This window comes from Saccoglossus kowalevskii, chromosome 15 (genome assembly GCF_978046115.1).
Source record: "Saccoglossus kowalevskii chromosome 15, keSacKowa6.1, whole genome shotgun sequence".
NCBI lineage: Eukaryota > Metazoa > Hemichordata > Enteropneusta > Harrimaniidae > Saccoglossus > Saccoglossus kowalevskii.
The window spans coordinates 12,972,832-12,983,484 of NC_140655.1; the positions used below are offsets into that span (position 1 = coordinate 12,972,832).

At 35.8% G+C, this 10,653-nt stretch overlaps 1 protein-coding gene across 1 annotated transcript; it reads left to right on the top strand.

Moving 5' to 3' along the window:
* The first annotated feature begins 2,873 nt into the window (after window positions 1–2,873).
* On the top strand, window positions 2,874–10,470 carry LOC102803695 (salivary C-type lectin 1-like). Its single transcript, XM_006818874.3, has 6 exons — window positions 2,874–2,951; window positions 4,872–4,969; window positions 5,255–5,270; window positions 5,988–6,336; window positions 7,611–7,705; window positions 10,182–10,470. The coding sequence occupies exons 2-6, from the start codon at window positions 4,904–4,906 to the stop codon at window positions 10,208–10,210; spliced, it is 555 nt and encodes a 184-aa protein (XP_006818937.2). The 5' UTR covers window positions 2,874–2,951; window positions 4,872–4,903; the 3' UTR covers window positions 10,211–10,470.
* Window positions 10,471–10,653: the final 183 nt, after the last annotated feature.

Sequence of the window (10,653 nt, forward strand, 5' to 3'; positions counted from 1 at the left end):
TTATGTGGGACATATGCACATGCAGTGGTTTAGCGATTCGATTCAAAATGGCCGACTGGCAGCCATCTTGTTTTTTGAAAATGTTGTATTTTGGACATGCTTTGTCAGTTTTCATTCAAATTTAGTACATAGATCATACATGTTAGGATACATGTCCCCGACCGTCCGTGAGTTCCTGAGTCTGTCCGTGCGTCAGTCTATCCAACGTCATATTTCAGAATCCTCTGGACCGATTCCGTTCATTCTTTGCATGTGCCTAGTACCTTATGTGGGACATATGCACATGCAGTGGTTTAGCGATTCGATTCATTTCGCAATTGGATCAAAGATGGTCGACTGGCAGGCATCTTGTTTTTGTTTTTTATGCGGTATCTTGGACGTGCTCTGTCAGTTTTCATTCAAATTTGTCACATACATGAAGTTTATACATGTTAGGATGCATGTCCATGACAATTTGTTTCAAAATCTGGTCAAAAATGGCCGATTGACAGCCATCTGACTTTTTGGCCTTACTACTGTTTCCACAATTTATGTACCATTTTCATTCGTATTTGGCCATACATCATACATATCAGTGTGTTTCATAATCAGATCAAAGGTGGCCTAATAACGGCTGTTTTTATTTTGGCCATATTACCACTACATGAAACACGTGTTTTGATGTAAATAAACAATCTGTTGTATACGCCACTTGGAACTCAAGTTTCAAGGACACGTTCGCGACAATCCCTCCGCTTTAATATGACGAGCACAAAGAGAACTTAACGGGGATTGTGTCATTTTCAATGACTTGTTGAAGTCGATATTGCATTTCATGTAAGGCGTGCTGTATGAAGATCTGTCAATATGAATAAAAATTCAGATTAAAGTAATATTTTTTTTCGAAACGCTAAACTCGCAACCACATGTTTTGGTCAACATTTCACTTTTTTTACTCTTGTAACACGTTTGATACAATTAACGAACACCGATTGTACATTAGTATATAAGAAACTTTTGAGAATAGTTCGAATCAATGTCCAATCGCATAGTGGTTGTTAGGTCAGAATCTTGCTAGACCTGCATTCGTACCTGGACTGAACATTCACTAATGGATGCGACTTAGTGGGAATACTGGTTAAGAGCCGCGTGTGCTTGTGTTAGACCAGACATGGTTGAAACCAAGGTAGCTTGTGCTAGACCAGACATGGTTGAAACCAAAGTAGCCCAATATAACGCTACTATGATGAAAAAGTTGGTCACACGTACAGGCAGATACATGTATTTTTAAAAAGGAAGGTGTGAAATAACATTTTGCGTTTCCCCTTTCATTTATATAAACAAGAAGGTTTATGCTAGTTGTTAACCCTTGTATACTTAGTTCTATTCTCAGGTGAACTTTCTTGTCTACATGATTTGGTATAGATTCTCATGCTACACGTGCGAAGATATTTGAGTGGTATTTCGTTATCGGAACAGTAGAATGGAGATCAGATTTAGCTTACATTAGTGACTGTTATCACATACGTTATGGTGACAAAAGCACATTTACTGTTATTTAAACTAATATTTACAAGTAATGCTTTATTGAAGGAAGAAGGTAGATTATACTTCCGATGATCTAAGCTGACATATTTTATACCAGCATTTCGAAGGTTCCTAATGGCCAAGGGCGTGTATTTTATTATGCAAGCCGTTTTAAATATACTCGCCTTTTCATGTTTAGACGTGGGTCTTCAACGTGAATGACACACAGTAGTTGTAAATCCTGCTTTCAACTGAAATAGGCGAACATTTCCTTTTGCGCTACGGTCATAGAGCTTCATGTAGACATTGTATTAAAAAGTGTGGTTTTTTTCAGAATTACGCCATAAAATGATTGTTCGTGTGCTTAATATGTAACATGAAGTAACATTAATCCGTAACATTACTATTTTTTTAGAGCACGGCTCATTTACTCTACAAGGCATCACATCACGCATTTATTAATATTTTTTGCTGCCCAGATAGGCTATAAGGCTCCGTGTAATATCCTTATACGTTTGCCCGAGATTCACAGCACAGTCACAGCTACATAGCAATCGTCGTGTTGATCTAAATCGTACTGCGAATATGGAGATATTAAAGGATCCATTAAAAAACTAAGAAGTGAAATCGTAACATTTGACTTGGCTTTTATCTAGGTCTATATATGTCTGATGTCTGTTTGTGTGTTTGTTCCTAATATTCTGAAAAGTTTAAACAAATTATAACACTTGTTCATTCTGACATTATAATGTTAACACCAAACAATAAGACGGTTTGTGCCCACAACACTACGTTACACATGCAAGATTATACATGTAGTATACTAAATCTATAAGTAGAAACTACATTTATAGATTGAAACGTAGAAAATACTAAATTTGACGCTGTTATATTTGTACATACTAAAATCACGTGCGTGTGTAAATCTTGTTGTAATTTATGTCATATTGGATAGTTGTCTGAAAGAAGGGTTAAATAATTCGTTACATCAGTAATTAGGGGAAATATTCATTGCCCCCATCTTGAAGAATTCTCGTTAAAACGCTAATTATACTAACTTGACGAGACTGCATCATCAATGCACACAATATGAAAACCATACGATTGTGGTTGTTTTGTTAACGACCTCGCGTAAATTATCTTGCTTGTCAAAGTGAATGAGGCGTTGATATGAAATATATGTAATCTCATAGCTCTCTTTCGTCACCATACGGTTGGGTTGTAAATTGTATGTAGTCACTTAAACCAGTCGTGAATGCGTTAAATGGTTCTATTCAGTGACTCGGTTTGATTTTGATTTGATCGCCGCCGACGGCAACGGTTCATAATTTTATGACGCCGTGTGGTCGTACTGTTAAAAGCGCCCGATCGACACAAGAACGCTACTGACGCTACGTTGAAACGACAGAAGGATCTTCGCTTCAAGCCTTCATTACCGAGCTCCAGTAAGTATAAATATGACTTTTTCATGTGTTTATACTCTTACTGGAGAATTGGGTTTAATTTAATGTATTTGTCTTCTCGTTGCTGTGCCAAATGTCTACATGTGACATGCGGTTAGTGTTGACGTGCCGATTATCACCACACAAGTACAAATTCATGTTATCTTAAATGTTAAGTGAGTAAATGAGTAATATGACGCTTAAAAATAGCATGATATCGACGCTGAACTATTGTCCCTCTCACCAATTATATTACGGTTATATACTTGTGGTCGGAAGTTAGTTTTTCAAACCCAGTTGAAGTAGTGCCCTTCACACGGGGTTGTAATTTAAACGTCGGGACATGTCGGAGTTCAGGCCTATCGGTTTTCAAGGATTATTGGAGTCGGCTCGAGCTAAACGCGTTTATACGGTCATTTTTGCTGGCTGTGATCCTCGACAAACTCTCGAATTATCAACCCTCACCCCATATCCTCGGCACTGAACTAAACCTTTCAAGGAGTAAATACTATACGATTTTCAATCAGGAAGTATATAGCAGGGGCTATGTCAAATGTTTATTTTCTGTATTTATTTGGCTTAAACTACTATAATCGATATATTTTAAATACTGACATGTAATTAGGGTAAATACATCGACTACAATTGTAAATTGCGTTTACGTGTGTGTTATTAATAACCACCGAGAAACTAATATCACAATTTGTTAATCTTATAACTGCTTCTATACCATGTTTTCAACCATGAAATGGGCACGGCGACATTTTCAACCGAGTTTTTTTTACCATGGAAACGTCAAAGAGACAAGCTTTATAGCAACAATTCAATTTAATATATTTTGGTAGTGAATGTACAATCATTCCCGTTCTATTGTGGACGAAGTTCGAATGCAACGTATTTGTTGCACTTTCCAGACCGTGGATGCTACAATTACTAAGCATATAGTGTACACCAAATATGTATTGTAACAGTGTCGATTTGATTGCAATGTATATTGGTCGTTATTACTGATGAGGTGAGTTTGTTTTAATACAATACTTGGACATGTGAGAGCGTTAAAGGTCCGTTGTATTGAATAAATATATGCGGAGTGGGGTAATAGTGGCATACCAATTGTTGTCATGGAGTACGCATTTTGCGTACAACAGTAACTACGCTTTAGTTACGTGCGGTCTATCTTTAAACAACATATGAGAACATTTTGTCAATGTCAAGTTTAATATCTCAGTCATGTGATTGTCATGTATCGATGTAGTATTCTGTATTTTATCACCAGATTCAGTGCAATATGACGATTGTCGCTACAGTTCGATATAAATGCGAAATGTAGATGTTGTATCCAATATTTATATATACATTTCATGATTACATGTTTAAAATACCTAATATATTGTTTTTATTAATAATTAAATAACCGTCGATTATCGCTCAATTTGTCTATGTGAAACAACACCAATTATATCCCAGGTATACTAATATATGTTAATACTAAGTTGTTACTATTTCTGTCTCGGTTTTTGAACCAACATTTGAAAGCTATATCCGAAGTTGTTTTTTAAACAATAACATTGACTTTTCAAACATACACAATTTTTCAAATGTAAATAATTATGTGGAAATGTTTCCCCTAGAATCGTTCAACGCGCCAATCTACAGTGACAATAAGATCTCGAACCAATTCTTGTTTTCAGTCGCTATGATCACATTACGTCGTTATACAATGTATGTTACATGGCTTTCGTCATTTATCATTTGTTCCGATGTTAAACATAAGTCACTGTTAAACCATGCCATGTTTGGACTCGTGAATTTACATCGCTCTATCCAAAGTGTATATCTGAAATTGGTTTTATTTTGATTGATTTTAATATAGATATGAATATTAATGTGACAACATTGGTTATCTCCATTTCTTAATTCCAGGGGTCTGTCCACGTGTATATACGTCAGCTGAAATGAGACACAATATTTGCATACGTCTAGTGATCATGGCGTGCGTGTTGCACTTATCAAGTCTCGTGGTATGTATATTCAAGATAATTTATACAATAATTCCAATAGTATTGGCGAATCATCTGGGGAACACTCGGTTTATTATCACTAGTTACCGACATTCATATGAATGTGTTTATTTGGTTCCACAAACGCGGCCATTTTATGTTTTCTCAAGTAGATAATAGTTTTACAGTCAGACATGCGCAGAATATGTCATTGACTTAAATTGCATATTTTACTGTTGATATAATTTGACATTATGTCAATACATGGTAAACATTGACTTATTTATTTTCTTCTTTTTTGTACAGAATGCAGCAGCGACTGGTAAGTGTATAAACCTTCAATTCAACAGTGCATTTTAAGCCATTTCTGGTCAAGTCAATGTGAAAGTACACGGGACTGACAGGATAATGGTTAATACGAAAGAACAGCAATATTTCCTATGTTAATTGTTATGTTGGTACAAGTCTCAAATTGCATATAAATTAACGTGTTCCTGCTATCTTGTTGTTTCATGGAAGTATAACAAAATATGAACGATCTTAAAGTTTCAACATGTATATTGCCAAACAGTAATTTTCATCACTTGAATTCATTAGTTGAGTTATAAATGGTCTTGTGAATATCATACAATAACAGTTACGGCATTTGACGCGTGGACGGGTTGATATATTTACAATGTGTAAAAATTAAAAGAATTTGGTTAATGTTCTCGATTTACATTTAATCAATCAATGAGTTGAACGTTGCAAATATTGTCAATGTAAAGTAGTCTATGCAAAAGTTCACATAAATATTACGGGTTTCAATGGTTAGTTTACTAGTATTTTTAAAACAATGTTTAGAAATTCAAAGGACTATTTACAAATGGCCACCGAGTTCTCGTTGTCAGCAACGTCACGTGACTTGCTATGATCTATTACACCAATTGCGAAGAATATGTTTTCTGTTGTAAAGTAGCAAACATTTTTCTACAAGAATTGAAATCAAATATTCTAAATGACTGGAGGTCTTGATCAAATTTATATGTTCCGTCTTCAGATTTATGCGATGGAGACACACTTTACAAGTTTTTCAAGATAAAAAAGACATGGGATTCGGCACGAGAAGAGTGTGAATTCCTTGGAGGGCGGTTAGCGTTTATCAACAGCGAGAGCACTCATGAGAAAATCAGGTCACATCTTAATAGTGTTGGCAATTTAATGAACTCGGCAGGCAAGGGATATTGGTTTGGGCTTAATGATATCGATAATGAAGGAACCTACACGTTTGTTGGGACGGGAGGGATTGAATTGACATACGATGCCGGATGGTCTAGTGAGAGAGGAAGACAGCAGCCAAATAACAGCATGAAAAAAGATCCAAATGGTCAGGATTGTGTTCAGCTGTGGTAAGTAGTGTTCACAGCAGCTTATGAATATACATGGTATATAATATGATATATTTCCTATGTGTATTATAAGGTTCATGTTCTCTCTCTACTGGAGTTGTTAGGCCAGACTTTTTTATTCCTTGTTTCTCTGGATTTTATAAGGCAATTTTTTTTAAGAGGGAGGAACAAAAATAAAATTATTTCTTTTTTCCATTAGATTTGTGTGATTCTCAAAGAATTGTAAATGAGACCGTTGATCGGAGAGAAGAAATGAAATAAACTTTATTCCATGTATAACCTTGTTTCTCATCTGCGCGAGACGTTGGTACTTTGATCATCATACTCCCACGAAAATGCAACTTGGGTTTGCTATGCGGCGGGCGCGAGAAATTACGCTTAAAATGTTATTCTCATTTCATTTTTGGCTCCTGTTCATTCGGCGGGTTCGCGAAACAAGGCATAATAAAAGTCTGGTCTAAGTAAATATTCCATTGCCACCAGTGCGAAAAAAAAACTTACATGATGTCACATTCTTTTTGGGAGTGTGTATAGACAGTTGGAGTCACAACAGTCTAGTATGTAGCAAATATCCGTGTTGATCTGCTTCTGTTCACATTGATCCCATGTTAATGACAGTTTTTAGACTAATGGAATGTGTGCTTGAAAATTAGTAAATGTCTATATAACATACCGTTTCAAATGTGATTCGATACTAGTAGTTTGCGCTGTTCAATTTTTCGCTATATCAATCTCGGCAAATTGCCGTGTTTCCTGTTCGATTACTCGTTCTCAAGTCCAAGTCTAAAAAATATACACAGTTGTCGATCATCACAAACAGTTGTGAAACAACATTGAAGCTCATTGTTGTCGAGTTTTTGCTGGGAAAGGGTTGACCAGCTTTGTTATTAGTCCAAGAAAATTGTTCCGCTTGGAGAGTGTCTGAACCCCTCATGTAATATGCAAGAATGTAGGAATGTACCAAGAAAATTGTTTTTCTGGAGTAAATTATTTTCTGATAAAAATCTTCTTAATTCACTGATTTTTATGTCATCATTTATTTCAGTCTTGCCTGTTCGCCAATCCATTGCTCAAAAACACACCTTCAAATACTCTTATTTTCTCAGCATCGAGATGGCTCTGCCAACTCTTGTTTAAGTTCGCAGTGATAACAAATAACACGTTCAGGTTGCACAGTATTTTCGGCATTGGACAAGCATGTTCCATTTGTTTGATAGTATTACGAATTCGCCGGTTGCATTTAATTGAATAAATAGTGTTTTATCCTAATATAGGGAACAGCCACCATCTCCACAAACGCCTAAATGGAATTTTGACGATGCTTATTGTTCTAATAAAAAAGGATACATCTGTGAAATTCAAAATTCAGGTACGTAATAATACCCACAATTACAATCAGAGTTTTTTTTTTTACATTTGTAAATGTTTTGATTTAACTTGGTAATTATTTTATGTTCTGCGCATGCGTTAACCAATTTAACCTCATGGAAAAGTGCTCTGGGAAAATTGATACATTTTATCCTAAAAGAACAAAAACACAGGTCGGTATGTGTGGCACAAAGAGAAAGTAACCACATCTTATAGAGAAGCGGGAGAGAAGGAAGTCAGAATAGTCGAGTTAATGAAGGGCGAGATCAAAGAATCTAAACATGTTTTTTGTTGAATTTCACATTTCACAATCTATATATTATATATTTTTTGTTAGTGATATAACTTCTAAAAAATATACTTAATTTTAAATAAGGCTATGTTTTGCTTTGGTTTGTCCTGCAAACTTCATTTTTTAATTGTTGTACTTGAAGGGCAGTGGTCATCACGCCGCGTTCTGTTCGATACGAGACTCGATATGAGACGTACACAACGCATGTAATATACATGTAATATATATATACAGATTTAGAAAAATATATTTTCTCAGTTTTCAGTAATATACAATATACGAAACACAGTGTATCAGCTAATATATTGTAACGTGCACACAAATTTAGACAAATGGGTCAAGGCAATGTTGTATTTAATTATTTAGAATTTGTTTAATAAGTAAAGGTCAGAAAATGCTACAGACTGGTGTAGCGTATTCCATAAAGAACGTGTACATTTGAATGACGTCATTAAATTTGCATATTATGTTGAAATGCATGCATGACAAGACCTGTTTCAATAAAATTCAGCCTATTTCGAAGACTCCACAGATGAACAGTGTTTACAACTGTTGCATGCGCTTTGAAGCTACTTTTTGATTTGATGATGCCATACATCATAATACCTTGACCAATCAGCGCGCAGGGAACCAACTAATCTAAAACAAGCGCTGCTTGGCCATTTGTTTTCATGCCGTTTACTCATGAATATTTAAATCATAGTTCGCTGTATGTTTGGAGTATGTCGAGAAAAATAACGGCGTGTTAATAATACTACAGGTCAGGCAATGCAAATGACGTGTTGAGTTCGACAATTATTTCAGTTTGGGTGGGTCAGTTCAAACAGATATGTCGATTTCTAGGGTAAAGCTTTTATTTTGTATTTTAATGAAAGCCTTTCTATGTCACAATTGTATCGGATTATTCTATCTCAATGTTGTTTTTACGACAGAAATGAAAATGACTATTATGCGTAATATTACTTAATCTGTTTTGACCCTTGTTTTGTTCTGATTTGTCTTTTTTTCGGACAGTGGGTGCATATTATTGACCTGATAGTCAGTACATATTATTGACCTGACAGTGGGTGTATATTAATGACCAGACAGTGGGTACATAATACTGACCTGCCAGTAGATGCATTTTATTGACCTCACAACGGGTACATATTATTGACCTGACAGTAGGTGCATTTTATTGATCTGACAGTGGGTACATAATATTGACCTGACAGTATGTGCATATTATTGATCTGACAGTGGGGACATAGTATTGACCTGACAGTATGTGCATATTATTGATCTGACAGTGGGGACATAATATTGAACTGACAGTAGGTACATATTATTGACCTGACAGTATGTGCATATTATTGACCTGACAGTGGGTACATAATACTGACCTGCCAGTAGATGCATTTTATTGACCTCACAACGGGTACATATAATTGACATGACAGTAGGTGTATATTTTTGACATGACAGTGGGTACATAATATTGACCTGACAGTGGGTGCATATTATTGACCTGACAGTGGGTACATATTATTGACCTGATAGTGGGTACATATTATTGATCTGACAGTGGGTACATATTATTGATCTGACAGTGGGTACATATTATTGACCTGACAGTGGGTACATATTATTGACCTGACAGTGGGTGCATATTATTGACCTGATAGTCAGTACATATTATTGACCTGACAGTGGGTGTATATTTTTGACATGACAGTGGGTACATAATATTGACCTGACAGTGGGTGCATATTATTGACCTGACAGTGGGTACATATTATTGACCTGACAGTGGGTATCTATCATTGACCTCACAGTGGCTACATATTAATGACCAGACAGTGGGTACATAATACTGACTTGCCAGTAGATGCACTTTATTGACCTCACAACGGGTACATATAATTGACATGACAGTAGGTGTATATTATTGATCTGACAGTGGGTGCATATTATTGACCTGACAGTGGGGGCATATTATTGACCTGACAGTGGGTGCATATTATTGACCTGACATTGGGTACATATTATTGACCTGACAATATGTGCATATTATTGACCTGACAGTGGGTACATATTATTGACCTGACATTGGGTACATATTAAAACACTTAACTTTCAAACTTGGCGCTTTAATTGATAAATGATTTCATTTTGCAAACTCATGTTTTACTCTTTTTGTTTTTAGGTTGCGGTGGTGGCGGAAACCTAGGATAACTATCGGCTGTTAATGATTCAACTAGGATTACTGTCAAAGTTGCTCACACTAAATCACTGTTCGCGTCCAAAACGTGTATATAAAATAGGTTATTAGTGTCAAAATTGTAATTTTTTCAGGTGCAAAGTATAAAATGTGCATTAAAACAATAGTTATGATAACAGTGATAATGTACAGAAGCCGCCAATCATGGGGGGGGGGGCATGGATTAATGATGAAAATGAATAAATTATAGCAGTTACACTGTTACATTAACGTATACTGGTATTTACATTTTGTCAACCAGCATGTGAACATATTAAAAACAATATCGATCAGCACTTGCTCGCGATCTCCTGCGGTAACGACTGGTTCCCGACAACCAGTAAAACATATCAAGTTTTTTTTTCTGGTCAGTATTTACCACCAACAAAGTGTGGGCCGATCATTTTTCCCCACTACT